Source organism: Nuphar pumila, chromosome 2 (genome assembly GCF_984573655.1).
Source record: "Nuphar pumila chromosome 2, dmNupPumi1.hap1.1, whole genome shotgun sequence".
Taxonomy (NCBI): domain Eukaryota; kingdom Viridiplantae; phylum Streptophyta; class Magnoliopsida; order Nymphaeales; family Nymphaeaceae; genus Nuphar; species Nuphar pumila.
Genome location: NC_143250.1, coordinates 116529489 through 116551759, shown reverse-complemented (window position 1 = coordinate 116551759; position 22271 = coordinate 116529489). Strand labels below are relative to the sequence as shown.

At 37.6% G+C, this 22271-nt stretch overlaps 1 protein-coding gene across 2 annotated transcripts; it reads right to left on the bottom strand.

Moving 5' to 3' along the window:
• Positions 1-878: 878 nt before the first annotated feature.
• Positions 879-3503, bottom strand: LOC149846866 (uncharacterized). 2 transcript variants are annotated; one of them, XM_089998176.1, is made up of 2 exons: positions 2508-3503; positions 879-1476 (listed from the first exon to the last, which is right to left on the bottom strand). In XM_089998176.1, the coding sequence occupies exons 1-2, from the start codon at positions 3445-3447 to the stop codon at positions 1148-1150; spliced, it is 1269 nt and encodes a 422-aa protein (XP_089854302.1). In that variant the 5' UTR covers positions 3448-3503; the 3' UTR covers positions 879-1147. The 2 variants fall into 2 exon arrangements, with proteins under 2 accessions (XP_089854302.1, XP_089854304.1); XM_089998178.1 differs by having other exon boundaries at positions 2523-3503.
• Positions 3504-22271: the final 18768 nt, after the last annotated feature.

Below are 22271 nucleotides of genomic sequence, written 5' to 3'. Positions count from 1 at the left end.
CAATAAGGTTATTAAACATTGGAAGCTTGGTTTCTAAGTGCAAATCTGGCTCATCTAATGAAGTATAAAGGAAGCATAACAAGTTGCAAGAGACAGGATCAAAATGGTGATACAAATTGCAGCGACTCCCTCGAGCTACCTAAACTAAATTCCAGTTCTAATGAAATGACACTAGGTCCCAAGAAATTTTCAACATAAAATTATATATCTCACTGAACAAAACATGCATGAAGTAAAGCACACAACATTTATATGTATTTTATTGCCAAAACCAGTAATTTGAGTTTATAATTGATACATGACATGGACATTTCTTCAGTAGTTGCTATAAAAATTCAACTAAGGTGCCTAACATTTGAGGGAATTAGACAATCTCAAATCCACGAGGTCGCGTTCCCTTTTGCACTTAATACATACTGATTCATCGATAAAAATACAAACATTATAACCTACAAAATAATGAATATGATCCATATAAAAATGAATAACAAGTAATTTTTACAAAAAAAATAACCTCGAGTCATTAACGAGTACAGTCTCATCTCTGAAATTTTGCAAGAGATACAAATCAAAATAGGATGCATAACCAATCCAATAGTGAATATATATATATATATATATATATATATATATATATATATATATATATATATATATATATATATGAATTTTGGGCCATCACACAAGAAATCAAGAAGAACCTAACTGTAAAATCCTGCAGAAATAATTTGACGAAGCAAACCACTATACTGCATAGGTGAGAGCAACAATGGAAGGCTTTAAAGTTTAAACACATAATGAATTGAATGGATTATAGGCCACTCCGGTGATGAATCACTGATGATTATGGGCATGACCTGTTAGTTCTGCTCACAAGTTGCTCTAACACTGAATATGAAAGCTTAATTTCTGTTCATCACTGTTATTACTTGCCTCCATCAGAGAAGACTTCCAGCTTGGGCCTGCCATTCTCTGAATGGCATCAAACATTAAAAAACATGAATATCAGGGTACCAACTATTTGTCCAATGCTAAGATACAGACATTCAAGAAGAAAGATAAAAATCATCGAAGAAGATGGCAATCACCAAATCAATAATTTACAATTGCCAATCTCACCTTCACAACTTCAGCATCAAGTTATTTATTAGTTTACCGAGTTACCCGCAGCATAGCTGGTACCTCCCACGAAACCACTCCCCGACCCACCACCATAAACATCGACATGATGCAAGATTGGGGACGTAGAATTTACGTTAAAATTCCGGCCGCTTAATTGGAGCTCAGAAAAATCCGGTAACTCCCCAGTATCGATCCCCTGATCATATAAGACACCCTTAAAGACATGCCCACCAATCTTTACAACTGCCTGGTAAGCATACTCATCCTCCCCATCATCAATGGGACTGACCCGAACACACTTGAAGACTGCTTGAGTTCGAACTTGAGCAGGCAAGGCCGACCTAAAGCTCAAATCTACAACAAAGACAGAAGAAAACAAAAGTCAGAAGTAGATTCATACCAACAAAAATCAAAAGAAACCACTCGTTCTCACAAAGCGTATCGTATACAGAAACATGAAAATCTTTCAACCAAAGCAAGAAGTCAAACATTTGTCAGACAAGATTTGAAAATCATACACATTTCAAAGAAGAAAATAATACACGCCTAACATTATAAAAAATATATATATGTTTCAAAAATTATGCAAATCAGCCAACAACACCATTTACAAAGATTCAACCCCCAACCAACCCCAACGCCCCCCCGCCCCCCCCCCCCAAAAAAAAAAAAAAAACTTCTTACATGTTCTCCGCCTTAGATCATGCATGCAAGAGAATAAACCGCACCAAAATCGATGCACATAGCGTATTGTTTGGTAGAAACACTTCAGACCATTCGTTGACGTTACTAAACGAAACATAAGAAAAGTAATACAAACATCAAACTTCTCTAACTAGTGGACAAGGAGCTCCAAAATAGATCAATAAAAGGAAAACGAAAGAAGGATCAAGAGACGAAACTCATGGTGCAGAAAGAAGTACGGGAAAAGAAGCCCATGAAGTCTCTCATAGCTCGAGACAAGGTTCACAACGAGAAACGACACAATCCCCCACGTAGAACGACGTGCACAAAGAAAACGCTAAAACACTAAACCACGACCACCCCAACAAATCGACCGCTTATGCGTATGCACTATACGAGCTAGAAACTCTAAAGAGAACGGATCATCTAACTCGAAAATTTCATTTCTAAAAAAAAATTGTTTGAGAAACGAGTCACCACGAGCTAGTAATAAGCGAACAAGTGAGGTGAGACCTCTTACAAAAGATCCTAAAGAAAACCACCAAAGAGATCAACTATTGTTCAACCATGCATGCAAACCAGAAATAACGCCCCCCATGAAGAAAAAAAAGAGATTTGCAAGAAGCAATAACCGACCGAATGAGGAAAGAAAAGCAAACACAAGAACAATAAACAACGAAAACCAGAGAAAAAGCTCAAGCCTTGTTGAGCCGAACTGATGTCAGAACTATTAGCGGAGGTGGAAGCGTGGGACGCGGCCAGGACGCTCGCTCGTGCCCGCTTCGATCCCTTCCCTAACAGCTGCAGCTGCTCCTGCTGCGCGGCGCCTCCGGAGCAGTAAACGCCGGTGGCGGCAGCAGTGACGGCGGCGGCGAAGGCGGCCTCCGACTGCTGGCGATCCCTCCGCTTGGCCGCGGGCACCCAGGTGCTCTTGACGTGGGTGGCGCATTCGAACCCCCGGCTCTTGCAGCAGGACCGGCACCGCCGGAACTCGCAGTCCTTCTTCGACTGGTTCCCGCAGTCCTGGCATGTGCTGCCTCCCACGTAAGCCGTCCGGCCGAGTACCTCCTGCCTGGCCCTCGCGATCCCCTCCGCCTCTCCCTTCGTCTCACCTCCTCCGGTCCGGCGCCGCTCGTCCTCGAGTGCACCGCGGAGGGGGAACGCCGGGCCGGCGCTGTGCACGGAGATGACCGACTCGGCGGTGGTGTGGTGGAACGTCGCTGAGCCGACAACGACGACGTCTCGGAACTGGAGCGGCTGTTGCGCCGCCACCGAGAGGTTCTGCTGCTCGTAAGGTGGTAGAGCTCCGCCACCTCCGGCGGCGGCTCCGGCCGTTAGGGGTTGGAACCCGCGGATACCCATCTCGGGGAAGCCGTATCCCGCCGGCCTTCCGACCCATCCTCCTCCTCCTCCAGCGGTTCCTCCACCATCTCCGCCTCCGGCATTAAAGCCGAGGCAGAGCTCCGGAGGGATGCTCCATATCCGTCTCTCTCCGCCAGCGCCACCACCCTGCCTCGCCACCCTGATCTCGGGATCAAATTGCTCCGGCTGGAGGGGGGCATCAAATTCCTGGGTGGGCCGGTGGGGGAACCGAGACTGCCCGGCTTCAGGGAACGGTGGCCATGAACGAGGCAATCTCATGCAGCTCGTTCCTTGTGCATTTCCCTCCCCCTCCTCCCCCCTTCGTGGCCGACCAATTCAGCCAAAGCTTCTCTCTCTTCTCTTCTTCTTGGGGAGTTCTCGACTGTGACCCGTCGGAATTACGAGGCGGGTGGAGGTCGGCGTGGGTGAGAAAAGTTCGGAGCTTTACCTTTTCGTTCTCTGCAATGAAAGAAAGAGAGAGAGAGAGAGAGAGTAATGTTAACTTTTACAGGCAGCGACCTACGCGGTTGAGGCCAATCTCTCTCTCTCTGCGACAACCCTAGGACCACTCTGGATTTTCTCAAGCCCTACCCACTAAATACCCTCGTTGATTTACTAAATAACAGGAATACCAGTACACAGTACACTGCACCCACTACCCACCGGTCTCTCTCTCACAAAAAAAGGACGGCCGGTCACTCTGCTAAATTCAACTTAAAACCAGAAAAATGCCCTCTACACATTATTGAAGGGTAAATTATTGCAAGCATCTAAAACTATAGGCCTTTCTGTTCTGCTGTAAGATAGTGCTGCATTGATTAGTTCCTGTCATAAACTTAAGTACGCTTCCCACTTTTCACATCATTGTGAGGGAGTCCTTCTCTATAGGTAGCTTCCTTTCTCGTATATATTGCTACAACGATCTCGTTTGTTACATTTAATTATCAACGCATTTAACCAAGAGTAATATATTGCTACAAAGATCAGGTTTGTTACATTTAATTATCAAAGCATTTAACCAAGAGTAATATATTGCTATAAAGATCTCGTTTGTTACATTTAATTATCAACGCATTTATCCAGCAGTTAACATGACACTAGTTTCTTCTAGGGTTCAACGAAAAGGTCCAAATTCTACAACCCCTGAAGACTTATTATGTTCTTATGTAACGATTGAGCTTTTCACCAACAGAACTTTATATATTGAATTTTAAACATTCATTTTAACAAGAAACGTGTTTTAAATTAAATTATGAATTTTCAATACTTAGATGTATTTTTTGAGAGTGCTAAAATCAACTGCCCACAACAACGTGTATTGGAAAGTAGCATACCTTCGATTTTTCATGTTTTGAAAAATATGTTTAGATGTCGCAGAATCTGTGTAAAGCATATTTCTTACTAAATAAATTATAACTCTCAAGCTGACGCCCATTCCATTTATCATTGGTTGTAAATTTTGAACATTCTTTTGATTGAATGGTTCCTCTCTCTCTCTCTCTCTCTCTCTCTCTCTCTCTATATATATATATATATATATATATAAACTTATTCTTATAGGGGTGCCGAGAAGCATAGACAGATGCATGGCATCGTAGAAGTTGGTCGGGGAGGAAATTATACAACTCCGAGATTCCTACTTGTCTATTGCACTTTATTTATTAAACTGATAAATAAGAAGGTTTTATTCTAAGCAAATGGTATTTTAATTTTTTAACAAGTTTTTGATACCCTAGCCATTCAATAATGATTTAGGGTTCTTAAATAATGGGTCATCAAGGGCATATGTTTCCTTTTTTCCGCTTTAAATATTGTTGTTAGTTTTATTTTACAGGATTGTCTGTTCTGATTACTTGTTTCTGAGTAGATGAATTTATGCTTATCCACTGTTTAGCTTTTGAAAGGGATGTTTAGTTCAAAGGTCATGAATTCTTTTTGGTTAAGTAGCCGTGGCCCAACTTGATTGGACCACAACCATATGATGATGGATACCATATCTAGATTAGTAGTCGGTGGGTCTTTGACCGATGGTAAGGTCAGATTTGTTCAAATCCGGGTGAGAATGACGGCTCCTTCCTCCTTTTGCATTAAGTTGATGTGATAGGAAAGAATAAAGCTAATTAGCAGAGCAAGTTAAACTGTAAATGATTTTTTTTTTTTTTTATAATTCGAAAAAACCGCGTGGAAGACCTCATCGAGCTGCCTTAACCTGCCATGCCTACTGTCGTCGTTCCTACAGCATAAAACTCTGAGGTGCTACGCGTTGGCTTGCTTAGAGAAACGATGCCCATAAGAATCGGGGTTTGATTGCCCATCTAGCAGCCAAGGCCCCACCCCACTACACCATTGGCCGGTTATGAAAATGAAAAAAAAGTTATGAAAAAGAAAGGTTAAAAAAAACTCATACAAAATTCAATTCTTTGCATGCAAACGGATTCAGATATCAGTAGAAAAACACTGAAACCATCTCCACATTTGTTTATATTCAGATAGTTTTATATTTTTATTTATGATTAAACAGAGTCAAATTTAGTACAACATCACGTAAAATCCCATCCATTATCCCTAAAAGACACCGACTTTTGGGGGTGAATTGTGTCAGCATAACTGAGTGGGTGGGAAGGCTCGGCCTGATGGTCGCCAATAGGTTATATAGCTAGCCAAGATACTTTATTAGGGTAGCATTTAAATGCCTTTGATATCTAAGTGTGTAGATGGAAATACATGCCAAAATGCACATTTCATTACATGGATCACTAGTCTGATGGTGGGGAAGGATCAGCCTAAGATATATCATACGCATATGCATGATACATGAGGTATTCAATCGCACCCTACCGGATCTAGTATGAAACTTTTATGAGTTTTGGTTGTTTCAACCTGATTCTGTTCTGATTTTCTTATGTATTTAGCTGATTCGGATTTGATCCATTGGTATCCCTACTTAGGACCCATTTAAATGGCAAGCCACCGGTAGGGGTGGGCATCAGGCCGGCCCAGCCCAGGCCAGTCTAGAACTTGGCCCACCAGGATTTAACTCCGGCCCGGCTCGAGTTTTGACCCAATTCTTAACAGGCTTGGGTTTAAATAGCATCCCATGACCCGGCTCATTGGCCCAACAGGCCAATGTGAAGCAGACCAGATCCCATTTGGCTCTGCCCAAATTCATTTGTAAATAGTAATAATAAACAAGCTCCCAACTTCCCAAGCACTTAATTAATTATCTTTCTAGTTTTTCATAAAATTAATCTAACAAATTAGGTAAATAGTAATAGTTACCAAGTAACTATACAATAGTTAATTTTCAAATTTTTTATATTATTAAAAAATTAAAAAATAACTCAGGCCCTGTTGGGCCGGGCCGGCTTAGCCCACATATATAACGGGTCGGGTTCAGCACTATGCCTAAAAGGCCCAAGCCTAAAACCTTGTTCCAAACCCAGCCTATGGGCGGACAAGTCGGCTTGGCCCACGATGCTCGCATTGTGGTAGTGCCATTTTGAACTTGTTCTTGAGCTTTGTAAACATAGGACAACCTCCTAGTAGGGGGGACTGTTGTATCACATAGTGGGCTTTATCTTTTGTGTTAGATGCACCCTTATTAGTAAGGGTGTCAACGGGCTCGATTTACCTGGACCCGACCCAAACCAAACCCTATAGGGTTCAGATATGGTGATAAATAATAAGACCCAATTAAGACCCAAGTCCAAACCTGAAGGTCTGATTATTACATGGACCCAGGTATAGTTGGTGAAATTTTATACCTGACCAGAGTTCCGATTAAGACCTGCTATTTTTTAATGTAAAAATGATAAAAAAATTATGATTTTACGATGTATGGTCCAGGTCTAATTCATGTGGTTCTTAAAGTGTTGGTATGGTTTTTCTTATAGTCGATCCGATTAGACTCAACCCGAAACTGGGTTCAAGTTTGGCTTTGGTACCACCTGAATCCTAACCAAACCTGACCCGTTAACCTCCTTATATAGTAGTACATTATTATAAAATTAACATTTTTTTTATTTAGTTACACGAATAAACCCAAGGCCTAAGAACGGGTACATCACAGATCGACCCTCCAATGGAGAAAACTCCGTGGCTAGCCAGGACGCTCGCCCCCGCTCATACTGGCACAAACCAACTTTAGCCAACGGACGAATTAGGGTGGTAATTTTGTAAATTTTGTTTAAGCTGAGGGTGGAAACCGTAAAACTGGCTCTCTAGATTCACCCTCTGAGCACAGTATGTAAACATATTCGACCCCAGCTTGACGAATCATATTTTTTTAAGGACTTATGATTGCGTGGGCTCGGCGCCCATGTATCTTAATATGAGCTGCGATCCACTGACCTTCCCTTTCAAGCCACGGAGCGAGGTACCGACGCCCGTTCGGATTGTCAGATCTTTACGGATCGGAGGGTGCATCATGTGGCGCACCGCAAGCTACGTGAGCAACGCACTCTCGTTATCATTCCCGTATCCCCGAAGGGGATTATTTATTTTTTATTTTTTGGTTAAATACATCGCATGCCATTATTGGTGCATGAAGTGGGGCTGTCCCTCAATCCCACATGCTCCACACGTGTTGTCTTACACGATCTGCTCTTAGATCGCGTTCCCAGTTCACCGATTGGCTTCGTCGTTTGCGGGGTAAGATTTTCTCGAAGATTTTGGAAAACAAAAAACGCACAGCTTTCCCTTGTGGGTATCGGCCCTGAATCGGTTATGTTTTAATAAATTATAAAATACCCAAAAGTACTTTTTTAATATTATTTAAATTTTATTTTAATGCTTTTTACATGAGATTGACGTGTTATATATATATATATATATATATATATATATATATATATATATATATATATATATATATATATATATATATATATATATATATATATTTTTTTTTTTTTTTGGGCCGATACAAAACGATTCAGTTGATTATAGGTATTTGACTGATACAGCTGAATCGGTGGCCCAACGATTCAGGGCCGGATAATGATACTGACAACATGGTTAAACCCTTTCCATCTCCTAACAGTTCTTTTAAAACCAAAGTTTTTCTTATTGATGAGAACTTGTGATTCTAAAAAGTGTTGACATTATATGCAGTGGCACCGGTGGTGCATGATGCAGCGCCACTGGAAGCCACCCATCTTGGCATTTCTCGAGATGGTGTGGTCTTCATCTCGAGAAATATTGAGATGGGTGGCTGTCAGCAGCCATGGGGCTGCAGCTTTGCTGCATAAAAATGCCCTCTAAAATCGTTCTGGATAGAAATAATTTGGTGAAAAACTCTGTTTTATTTCATACCAAATTTAGACTAAGAGAAGCCGTTGATCTCTGGTAACTCCGAGAACATATTTCAAGATAAAAAAAATATTTCATCTACAATATGTTCTCCACTAAATAAACTCTTATGAATATAACAGGAGGGCCGAACTAAGATATCATAGAGCCAAAAGTGAGATACCACTCTAGGGTACCCATCCCTCCCTCTCTCTCTCTCTAGGGTGAAACCTTTCAGAAAATCTCATGAAAATACCTTTCTCAAAAAGGAAGGTGGAAATGGAATTTCACGTACAACACGAGGAAAAACTTGATACCCACAGCTGTTACCATAAACTTTTCCTTTGATCTTGCCGAGGTGTTTGCTTCAATCATGAAAAGAGGACGTTTTTTCATATGAAAAAGGACCTATTTCTTATTAAACAAACGGGCTTCAGCATTACATAGAGTTGCTAAAAAGCTAGAAAATGTAGTCTTTTCACTGGTCGCTTTTGTGGCTTTTTTCTGTTTGAGGTTTGGTTGATGTTTTACGACAGGGTGAAAGGGGTAGAAAGTTTTATCAACGATCACGTGGTAGGTTGCTAAATGGTAGCAAAAGTTGGAAAGCTTACCAAGACTAATGGCCAATGGTGAGACGGATTTTCACGGATTCATATGACATGTCAATTTAAATATGCAATTGAAATCTCTATTACTAAATTGATGTTCTAAATTAGTATATATAATTATAAATAATCAATTAAAATATTTAAGTTTATCTAAATTGATTAATTTTTAAATAAAAAATACTTATGATTAAAAGTAAATATATAATCATAATAAATGTGATTTTAGTTAAGAACAAAAATAAGATCCAGCTTATTTAAATGTGTAACAAATAATCAATTCAATATGCCAAAACATAAAACATTTGATTGTCATGCAATTTTGGACATTATAAGAATTTGTTTTTACCTTAAAAAATAAAATTTAGATAATTAAATAAATTTTTTAACATATCAAAAATAACTAAATTCTGATATATGGTTGCAAAGTTATGACTTATGTAAGCTAATTATGTCAAGGGCTATCCGATTTTGAGTTATGAATATCTAACCTAAATAAATTCTGATATATAGGATCCAAACATGAATTTGAATAAATAATATACATAAATCAATAATGACATTAATAAAGAGATAAAGAAAAAATATACATTTTACCGGCCAAAGCTCTCAAATTCATGTTGATTTAAAAAAATAAAAAAATAAAATACATAGCTAAATCAACATACTTTAACCTCAACCACCAAAATAGAATTATTCTCAAGCTTTTCTGTTCACCCTAAATTTAGGATCCAAACATGAATTTGAATAAATAATATACATAAATCAATAATGACATTAATAAAGAGATAAAGAAATAATGTATAATTTACTTGCCAAAGCTCTCAAATCCATGTTGATTAAAAGTAATAATAATAAAACATAAGGCTAGATTGACTTACTTTAACTTGAATCATCAAACTAGAATTAGGCTCGAGTTTTTGTGTCCACCCTAGGTTTAGAAGCACATTGAATAAAACAAAACTAGGTTTCTCTATTGGTTACCTAGCTTAAGGCTACTCAGACGAATTTCTCCATCGCTCCTCCCTAAGGTGAGTCCTTCTAATTTTAAAGTATGAAAACTTTAGTATCTTATTAAGAAAATGAGTTTCAATTGATGCCAACACCCAACAACACTTTTTTAATTGACAAGAATATCCCTTATTATATAATACATTTAATTAAAATATTACTCTAAAAATTATAGAGATTTTAAGAATAAAAAAACTAAATTTATCAAACACAATAATTATAAACATATCTAAAAAATAAGATGTACAGAAAATCTTGTTTGATAATCACAACTTTGACTCATTATATGCATATTTACTAGTATAGTAACTTGTACCATATTGAAAAATATACTAGAAGTCTTACCACAATATAATGTGCTCATGCTAGCTACCATTAGGAGCATTTAAAAAAGCTTTGTTCACCCAATACATAGACATATGATACTAATATAGGATACACTGATTGTCTATGACCAAAGTTAGTGTAGCTAATCCTATCTTGAAAGACACTAACAAGTGTGGTTATTAAATATTACCTCTCAATAGGGTGCCTTTGTGCATATCAAATTGTTTTAACTCATAGAGAAACAATGTTTAGATTACTACAGGCTTATGTGTCACATTTTTCACGGTCTTTGTTGATTCTTCAGGTAAGTATGTCTATCTCTTGAAAGCATCATCTTCAAGATAACTTAATATAGAAAAACAATAAAAAACATTACATTACTCAAACAGATACCCCTAACATAATTTGTGAGACATCAATGGTAGTTTATGTAAAGTTCTAAGGCTGATTTTTTTTTCCTGTCTAAATTAACACTACTTATATAATTGTTTAGATGAGCTCATCCTGCAACCTCATAAAACTATGATAAATGGAATACAATATTAAAACAACGATTCATGAACATAATCACAACAATATTTGAATATCCATAAATTTCATCAAAAGTTGTTCAATATAAAATTTTCAGCAGATCATTCATACTAAGTATCATATACATGGCAGAACATTTAATGCCCACAAGTTTTGACCAGCTCTTACCTATGTTTTTTGAGCATCCATGTCAATGGTGGCCGAATTCGAATCACACATTCTCATGGTGTGCTTGGCATCATGGGGAAAGGAGACTGGATCCAGTGCAATCACATGGCACAAATTTTGTACATTAAGCACTTGATCGTCTTCTGTTAGGCTTTGGGCTCTATAAGTGACGGGCTTGTTCCCAATATGGAAGGTGATGAGGTGCTTAATGCATAATTATTAGTGCAATCATATTGCACCTGATCTTGCATAGTAAATGTAAGTTTGACCATGCATTCTTATTATGTATAAAAAAGAAAAAAAAAAGATATCAGCAACTTGATTGTTTTTTTATGAGTAATGCTAAGGTGCTTAACATAGTTTACTCTCATATACTCTAAATCATTGTATCTTCTCAATTAAACCTTGGAATCATGCTTTCGATCATGTTTTTTGATATAAAAGTAGAATTTTTAAGTCAAGAAATTTTGATACATTGTAAGCTTTCTATAATCACATGATCCAAAACTTATTTTCTACTAAATAATGCCTATAGATCATATCTATAAGTTTTGATCAACTAAAAAAGTATCCGAAATTTGATAATCTAAATTAGGGTATAGTTGAAGTTGCTTATGTTGAGTATAATCTTATGCATGAACAGCTTCCACAAAATCTTATGTTTTAGTTTCAAAATTTTTGGTGAGGTTAAATTTTTGGTTAATAAAAATGTGAAAAACAAGAAAGCCAATGATGTCTGCCTAAGGAATGGGGGAAGGCTTATTACGATGAGCTTCCCAAATCGATGTTTTGTTTCTCGTCCTTCAAGAACTGCCAGTCAACCATTTCCTTTTTCTTTTTCTTTTTATACGTTTAATGTGCTTGATGGGGAATAAACAATTCCCTCTTGTGCCACGTGGCTTCATCATCATGAAACACGTCGTTAGTCGTACTCAGATCTCTTTCGGCTGTGCTTTTTCCCTTTTCTCACTCGGCGCGGTTAAATTTCGAATCTCTCTCTCTCTCTCTCTCTCATGGGCAATGAATTAAGAGCTTAATGACACTCATTACGAAATTAACAGGTGTTTAACACTTTTGTGCCTCGCGCGGTTCAATCTTTCTCTCTCTATCATGGGCAATGAATGAAGAGCTTAATGACACTAATTACGAAATTAACAGGTGTTTAACACTTTTGTGCCTTCATTATCTAGAAAACTACCGTTTGAACCTTGTCATAGCCTTCAGGCTTCAGTTCTGCCCTCAAGTTGAAAAAACGTGTATGCCCTCGTTAACAGAAGATTTACTGTTTTGAACCATATGAATAAAGGTGTCAGCGGGTCGGGTTTATCTGGACCTGACCCGTACCAAACATTATAGGGTCCGGGTATGATGTTAAATAAGAAGACCTGATTAAGACCTGGGTCTAAACTCCAACGTCCGGTTGATACATGGAGCCGGGTATAGTTTGTAAAATTTTATACCAAATCAGGGCACAACCCGAGTTCCGATTAAGACCCACAAATTTTCAATGTAAAAATAATAAAAATTATTATTTAACTGGGTATGGCCTTGTTCATGTAGTTCTTTTCGGGTCCAGGTATGATTTTTCTTATTGTGGGTCCGATTACACGGGTCTAAACTAGACACCCAAAAATTGAGGCCAAGTATGGTTTCACTCAAGTCCCAACCAAACCTAACCCTTTGATGCCCTACATGTTGATTTTAGGGATGCATACGGGCCGGATTAGGTGCAACATGCTTCCTCCTGGTGACCTATTGTGGTTTCAGGGTTTGTGCAATTTATTGAGTGAATGGTGAGTTTTTTTATATGTTTTAGATTTTAAGAGTTTTATATTTTTGGATATGCTTTAGATTTTCGTATTACATATTAAATTCAATTTTTGTAATGCTTATAATATGATTTTTTATCAAAATACAAAAATTTTAAAACATTTGTGTCCAAGTTGTTTGCGATGATAAGTCTAATAGAGAATACATGGTCAATGCAAACACTAGACAAATACACTATGTAACTTGTCTGTAGAGGGTTAAAACAGAACTGAACAAAACATAGTGTCCTTATCCAACATTATCCGCAAATCAAACGCCCCCTAGGAAGCAAGAGGATCTAAGGTTTGTTTGATTATGAACTCTACAAGTGAAGGAACTTTTTCATGGAATCCAAGTAAGGCCTTGAGTTATATGAGGCCATCAAGTTCCATGGAACAGGCAAACTTAAGGACTTAATTATAACCGGGGGCTTACTTACCCGGGTCGCCTGAGTGGTAGCAGACTTGAGGAGAAGGTGCAACTCCCACTAGGTGTGTGGGTGCCTTAGGTGACCTAAGGGCTTGGATGCCATTTGGGATTCAGGCCAGATATCTGGCTGAATCTAAATCCATTTAGTCAGATTGTGTAGCCAAAGTTGGATTGGATTAATAATCAGATATCGAGTTTTGCACCATATATAATCCAAGTCTGAGACTGAATAAAGTTTGAACAAATGTAAATGCCAGATTTTTTTTTTTTTTTTTTTGTAGTTGGATCCAGGTTCAGTTTTAGCTAATGCACACAGTCTGATTCTGAGCCCGACTTTGGAACCATGATAAATGCGATTAGGTTGAACTCAATAACATCTGGATCCGATCTGAGTTCAACCCGTTTACATCCCTAGCTCCGCGAGCCTAGACTCGAGTACTTTTGAACCTAGTGTATGGACCGGGTCCATCCAATGAACCATGGCTCTACCACCTTGGTCAATCAAAAGGGGCCATAAAAAAATATGGGACATGCCCTCCACAAGGGCACCATTATAATGGCCTTAGTGGCACTTTGGTGAACCTAAGTGTAGGACGTGGGCTTTCAGTTGGTGTGGGAGAGGATGGGAGTGTTAAATGCTCAGAGGTAGTCAGGACTCAGGAGAGGGACCTGCAAGTGGGAGGGGGCTCCCCACCACACCCAACCCAACCCAGTTCCCTGAGAATTCCTTCCTGGCTTTCTGCTCCCTCCCTCCCCTCTGCAAAGATCTAAGCATAAAATCTAAGAAGGGGAAGGAGACAGGCCCTGCTTTCTGCGCATAAAAAGACAAGTTTCTAGAATGCCTCGAGCCCTTCAAAATGAACGTCAAACTCACATGCCCCCAATCACCATCTCCCTCTCTCTACCTTCAAGTTTCTCCCACTTATTTAGTGGGCCCATTCTCCCTCACCTTCACATTTCTCCCACTTAATTAGTGGACCCCACACAGATCCGAAACACACACACCCCTTCTCGTTGCCCTAAGTTAACCCTAGCTCATGATGAAGATCTCTTTCCCTTCCTCGCCGACTGGGTCTCAACCGATTCGATTCGACTCGACTCGGTGTCTCTTCGATTGTATCTCAACCGACTCGCCTTTACCAGAGTCGGTGGCCGATTCTTATTTTGTGCATGTTGGTCAAACTGTCAACAGGTCGTACCTTCACAGAAATTGGTGGGTCCAGACTCAGATCTGATTAAGAGGTACTGGTACCAGAACTGGACCCGAAACCAATCAGATCTTCTATAAAAACCATATCCTGATCCGATGAAGATTACAGAAACCAAACCCGGTCCATACTCAGTATAATAAAATTTTTTTTTTGGGGTTTTTACGTTGAAAATTGCAGATCTTAATGGGAACCAACATCAGACATAGGTTCGGTATAGAATTTTGCAAATTATATTTGGGTTAGTATGTTAATCGGATCTCGTGTGTTTGACCCAGATATTTAATCTAACCCCTTCATTTGTTACCAAACCTTAAATCTTACTGGAGCCAGATGCTTGACCAGGATCCAACCCAGCTACCTCCCGTACTCAGATCAAATTTATGCTGTTACGTTTAACCGGGTCTAGATGCGTCAGACTAGGCCAGGCAGCATTTGTTTACACTATGCTGTCACATGGACACGACAGAAAAAAAAAACGATAAAGACGTAATCTTTGTGCAGTTTTTCATTAAAAAAATATGAGGACACGACTCTCCATTGCAACTCTGAGAAGTTCAATCTTAGCCACATTACCACACGGCGGTTCATTCTCTTTTTTTTTTTACTCAGAGAAACCGCTCCAGGCACAGAGACCTAGTCGCGTTAGCTCAGTCTGCTGTACTGACCGTCTCTGTCCATGTCGGCATAAAACTTTGAGGGCTTACCCTTCGACACCATAGAGTCGCCAAGCTTCGACTTACACGGGGTGTGACCCCAAAGGGATTTGAACTTAAACTGCCCGGTCTAGGCCCCATCCCGCTACGCCTGGTTCATTCTCTTGCTTACATGAATCTAACCAGCACATGTTCAATCTAAGCTATATGGATAAGCCTAACATAGTTTATTGACCAAATTAATGTTGACTCTAAGCCATATGGATAAGCCTAACATAGTTTATTGACCATGTTGATAGGCTTGATGATATCTAACATACAACAAGATTCAATTTTGAAATGCTGAAAAATAGATGGCTCGCATTTCATGAAGCTAAGGTTGGTATAAAAATGTGCCTAAACGTCACATGGGAGTAAACTTTCCCATGAGAAAATATATAGTAAATTGAACATGTCGGAGATGATCCTAAGGCTAGTTCTAGCTTTTGAATTATGTAAATGAAAACTGAAGCTAAGTTATGGGGTTCAATATCCACGGACAATTTAAAATGATTTTACAGCACATGCAGCTTTTTAAAGTACTTACGAAGGAGGGAAATGAAGAGTTACTGCACGAGCAAAAAATATGTTTACTTGGCCCCATGTGAGAATCATTTTTTCATATGTAAGTTTCATTTTCTCATGCAGTTGAAAACATGAGAAAATGAGGCTGTGATAAAATAAATTAATTGTGATCGATTCTTTCTTAAAATGTGAGCTGAAGTCTCATGTTGTAGTTTTTTTTTTCTTTTGTTGAGATAGAAAAACTTGCAACCAACTTTGCTAAGTCATTGTAAAAACCTAATTTAGGAGGGAGAGTCCTTTGACTTTTCTGTACATGGTAAGTTGTGTCTTGTTTAAAATAGTACTTGTAAAAGTCATGTTTTTGGTGTCTTATTTATAGTACTCCTTTGTGTAAAAAAAAAATCCCTTTTTAAGGTGAGGAAGAGTTGTAATGGAACTTGGTTAGGGGGCATGTGTGAGATAAAAAAGGGGAGCTTTATCTAACGTAGCTTCTTTGAGAGTGCTTCTTTGGGTGTTTTGGTCAAGATTGATGATTTTAATAAGAAAAATCAAATAGCAATAATAATTCAATGTGTTTGATTAAACTACCGTTAAGGGTTTGTGGGAAAAATTGAGAAACATTTATTAAGAAAAGCCTATGTCTAATGATCATGCATAATATTTGCATTTTATTCATCTTTATTCATGCACGATCTATGATAAAATCATATTTAAAAACTCATCGTTATAGTTGCTTTTGAGAATTTGATTTAAAATAAATCTTCAAAAAAAAATTGCATTTTCATAGCTTACCCTACGTTTTTCAATGTTTTTATTAGTTAGATTTTTTCTTAATTATAGCTTAGTTAGATTATGACTTAATTAATTAATTTTAATTAGTTTAGGAAAAACCCCTTTTTGTGAAACACGTTTTTCTCATACGAACCATTTGAAATTTTTGAAAATTAAGTGCAGTTTTTCTGAAAAAAATGTGTAGACCTAATTCTCATATTATAAATAGTATTTTTCATAGCTGAATCCACGTTTTTCTCTCTTGAAAAAAAATACAGCTTCTTCTCCCGTCTCTCTTCCCTTCCTCCTCCTTCTCAATCATAATCGGTTCTCTCTTGATTTCTTCTGTTTTCCCCATTGATTTATCGTGCTTCTAACTTTCTTCTGTCGTCAATTCTTCTTGCCTTACTCGATGAAAGCGTGCGCTGCTCAACAGAAAAATCAGTCTTCTTCTCAACCCCTCCATCGGAGGCAATCAAGGTTTACATCTTCTCCTCTATCTACATAGTATTTAGGACCATGGCTTGCATCATAGTTAGTTTTTTTTTTATCATCTTCATCACATATTGCATGCTTTGATCTCATTTTATTTTCAGTATAATGCATCTTAGATAATTTATTGTTTATCATTTTTTAAAATAGAAAATAATAAAAAAAGGGGTTGCATTGGATTTCCAGCAAATGCGTGATCCACGCTGTTCACGTGATTCTTTCTAGATCATGCAGTAGTCGTTGCTGCAACATAGTGGTTCACGTGAACCGTGAGCAATCAATTATAAACGTAGCTGACATGTTTTAAAATTTATTTGGTCCAGCATATAGTTTTTATTAGATCTGCATGCATTTGATTATTAAACCTGTTGTTTGTTGATTAACTCAATCGATGATTGAATAGATTTCGTGTTTGACGCTGTCAAAGAACCAGCGTGCTAGCATTGATTTTTTTTGTTAATGTAGATATTGATTTTTGCTAAAGTCGATTTACATGTTATAAATAGGTTACCAATTAACGTTTTCAAATAAGTTAGCAATTAATTTGTTTTATATAGGTTAGGTACAAAATTCATTCTTGTACATTGATGTTATAAGTTAGGTTTTGATGCTGATTTATTTTGGTTAGGATAGGTTATAGTTGACACATTGCATTGTATTAGTAGTTTCTTTATTTTATTTTATTTTACATATTTCATTAGCTCATAGCATATTGCATTTGCTGATTAGATCATGTGTGTTATTTCGTTAATCGTTTAGTCCATGCATTATTTATTTATTAACATTTTTATTTTTATTGATAGCATACATTGTTGCACTTTATTAGTGGTTTATTTTATTAATTGTTCAACTCATTAGTTGTTTATTAATTAGTTGTTAGTTCATAGATTAATTCATTTATACGTTCTTAGTATTCCAGATTTAATTAGTTCTATATTCATATTCAAGTAGAATAGTTAGTTCCGAAATTTGTTACTTAAGTTTGTTAGTTTGTTTTGCTAATTCGTCTTTTAGTGTAGTTAGTTTGATTAGTTAGTTTATTTTTTTTTGCTGAATTTTAAGTTTTAGATTTAGTTTATTTTTTTTTGTTCTGTTACATTTCATTTTTTGTTTTTGCAGGAGAGCGATCGAACGTGCGAGAGCCCATTTTCGTACCCTCAAAGAGCCCTCTGAGGTCCTGAAAAGGCCCTTCAGAGAGCCACTCAAGAGCCTTTTTTGTGAAATAAGAAAAGCAAAAGTTCAAGAAAACACAAGGGGATCAGAGACTCGAAGCACTGAAGACTTTTCTCTTCTTTCTAGCTTAAGATTTATTTTATTTTATTAATTAAATTTGTAATAAGGCACTATTATTTTATTAGTTTCAACCCTTTGTAGAGTGCCACACTCTCTTAGTTATTTATTTAATTAATTCTTTTTATTTTTGGCAATAAAGAGTAGTTAATTGTTTGCTTAAATACAAAGTATTTTTCCATTTTATGAGATCGACCCGAATTCTACCACTCGTGCGAGCTGGTTTTTATATATTTTGGTGTCTGACTTTCACACTTGTTTTTACATAAAATTATTGTTTTAAAAATCATTTTCCAAAACTCACACCATCCAACAAGATCTTTCTTCATAGTTAACTTTACAACTTGAAGATGAAATAAGGCACTTTGTTGGAAGAACACCTCAATGATGGACTTCAACAACTTGATCAACTATTTGATCAGTAAAAGTCAAGATTGATGAATCTAAAAAAAAGTTGCATTGTTGTTGTATTTAATCTTGATTCGTAGGATGAATTGATTATGAATCATGAAACACTAAGGATCTCAACATTGAGTTGATCGTGTTCACCTTGCCGTAAATTAGGTACAAGTATCTTTGTTGATGCAATGGTGGCCAGGGGCATATTTATGAAATGAGAAAAGAGTGGAATAAATCAATTCAGGTCCAAGCCAAAATATTGCAAAACCGCAAGGTATTGAAAGTGTCAAAAAAAAGTCGATCCGAGTAGAGATTGCAAAACTCCAAAGGAAAGCCACTCAAACCAAGTTAATCACAAACCTGATTTCAAAGAGGTAGAGTCAAGTTTGTAGGATTCTCAAGGAAACATAGCCTGACACAAGACCCCGCTTGTGACATGGGATACTACCTCAGTGATGAGTTGTAATGGGACTTGGTTAGCACATGTATGTGGGTTATATAAAAAAAAAAGCTTTAGATGAGATGTAATGTCACTAATTCTTTGAGGGAGTTTTTTGGGTTTTTTTTGAAAAGAACGTGTGGCCTTTCTTGGGACAGAGATTTTTAGGTGCTATTTTCTTTTATAATTTTCTTTTTCTCGTAGTAAAGAAGAATAGCCGTGTTGCTGCCCCATGGATACATGCCGAATCACGTTGAATCTCTGTGTGCTCTTTCTGCCTTGTTTAATCGATCTCGCAGCGTGTGTTCTCAAATTCAATTCCAACACCTTTTTTATGAAGAGAAAATGTGTCCATAATGTCAGACCATTCTGGTTGGGTTCAAAAGCCATGCATGCAGTCTACATCCTAGCTTAGATAGTAAAACTCCAATGCCCACCCTTCTCGTTCGCTAAGAAAATGCTCCTAATGCTTTAACATGCAGAATCAATCTTGAGATGTACGGAAGAAAATGTACAACCATGCATCGCCTTAACCATGTGATCAGTTGGGTTCATAGTGAGCAGTCAAAGGTTTGAGTATGTGACTCAATTCTCATGAGAATTTTCTCAAGGAAATGACCCTCTGTGAGAGAATGATTCTTATGAGAATCTTGGAAAGGCCAAGCAAAAGTGCCGTAAGTGTTTGGATTTAGACAACAAAGAATCGAGAAATCACTCCCGTAAATGCAAACCTCATCTTGATGGGTACAAGGCGTAATGATGGATAGATTTTGGGCACTCCCGTAATCAATAATGAAATTGGAATCCTACTTAATTTTCCACATGCATGAGATCCTTTTCAATGCATGAATGGCAGAAATTTAGATTCAGATCTGCTTCTAAAGGAGTGGGATGAGATTGGGGACCATGGGATATAACCCACTAGATTCGGAGCTGGTCAATCAACCCAGTACCAAAGAGAGCACATCAGACCTAGGTTAAGCTGAGGACACCATCCAATCTGGCTTAAGTTTGGTTGAGCCAAGTTTGGTGAGCTAGAAAACCCGCAACCTTGCAGGGCACTACAGGTTTGGTATGATATCTGACGCGATCGAGCCTGTTTAATCAGACATTGGTTTACATTTGCGTATACAGTTAGTCAGTTGGTTCATATTCAATTTCAGGATTCTACATTCGAATCCAAAACTTAATAATTCTGAATCGACTCTAGCTTAGAGGTGTAACTGAGTTTAAATCAGGTTATGTCAGACCCATTTTTTAATGGATCTACAAATTACACCCAGACCAAAACCAATTTGATTTGGGTTGTGTTTCGAGCCTGGGTATGATCTAGATTATAGACCTGCATGAGTTAATAGTTTTGGGTATAAAACGGGTAAAAGGATCGGATTTCAAATAAATATGGTTTTTAATCGGGCACAAAAGTTGGATCTGACCTAACCTAATTTTCAGGTTGGGGTTTAGGCATGAATGAAATTGTAAACCTCTATGGGTTAATGGGTTCGGGTATAAATGGTTCAGGCTTTTAATAGACCCATCTTTTAGTTGCTCTATCGGATATTCTCCTACAATGGATACAGTATTTCTTGAACGCTACCATAAACACTGGTAAATTAAAAATATCTGTAAAAATCACTTTATGGTTAGATGCCACAAGTTTGAAATAGTTAGAATAAATGTCCAAGTACTTTTACCTTTTGAAATTCCTTATTTTGATCTCTCTCTCTCTCTCTCTCTCAATGAGAGAGAGATGGTGTACAATATGGCTATCCCTCTGCAACCAAATGACTTCTATAATCTCCATGTATCAACTTCTCAAAACCCCAACAAAACCACTTTTTTGGTTATCTGAAAAGCCATCTTATTAGCTCAGGAGTTAACTGGAGTTGGAAGATTATACTAGACTCACTTGGGCTCAAATCAAAGTTAGGTGTTTGTCTTGAATATTTGATACTTAAAGCGTCTGCTGGTAAATTTGCCATACATTAGGTACCTATACATAAAATTATCCTTATATTTGACATACATTATTTCTCTGTTCTATCAGGTCCAGTTCTAGTCGCTTAAAACAGGTTGGCCAAGTGCCAAGTTGGGAAGGACCATGGCCCAGCTTCAACCAGAAAGAAGGAACCGGTTCCGGTGGAAGAAGAGTCGTCTCGAATCAGAGACAGAGAGAGAAAAAGAGACAATATGTCCTTTCTGGTTCCGACAGGACTAGGGAGTCTAAAATGATAGCCCAACACCTCCTCCTCTTCCACTGACAAGGCCCAAGAGCATTACCATTTTCTTGTGAACCCCAAGGCAATGGTGCATGTGAGTGCCTCTTCGAGGAAAATGCCCCTTGATTAACGTGCATGTGTCTTTCACACCCAACCAAGTACCCCCACACCTAGCAGGCCCGCCTATTCTGCTATTCCCCTCCAAATGTTTCTGTCCACCAAGCCACCTTCCTTTGTCTCAAATATTTCATTTGCCACCTCTCTCTCTCTCTCTCTCTCTCTCTCTCTCTCTCTCTCTCTCTCTCTATATATATATATATATATATATATATATATATATATATATATATATATATATATATATCACACGCCTTTTCCATGTATTCAAGCCATAGTGACAAACGTTTTTATCGGTAATTTCTCATTTTTCAAAAAACTCGCAAGAAATTGAAAAAAATCCATAAATCTCACATTTTTTTGGCAAAATCTTGATAATAAAAAAAGTAATTAAAAATATAAAAAATATTTTTTATAAGAAAATATTAATAAAAATTATTTAAAAATAAAATACATGATGTTTTTGCAATAAATAGCCGTTTAAAATGTAAATATCGCATTTAAATTGTGGTATTTATGTTTTTTCAAAAATATCACGATATTTTGCAAATCTCTCAAGAAATTGCCGTTTTAAACTTTCAGGCAATTTCTCACGATATTATGGCAAGATTTTCATAAATTTCGCGATATTTGTCACACTTATTCAAGCTTAGTTCATCTCTACTAGGCCTGCTTTTCTTGTCTGACTAGCTCATTTGATTCTTTCTCCAAGTCAGATGAGGAACCAAGAGGAGAAGTTGGGCAATGAGAAAAGAGGAGAGAATGAGTTGTAAAAACGA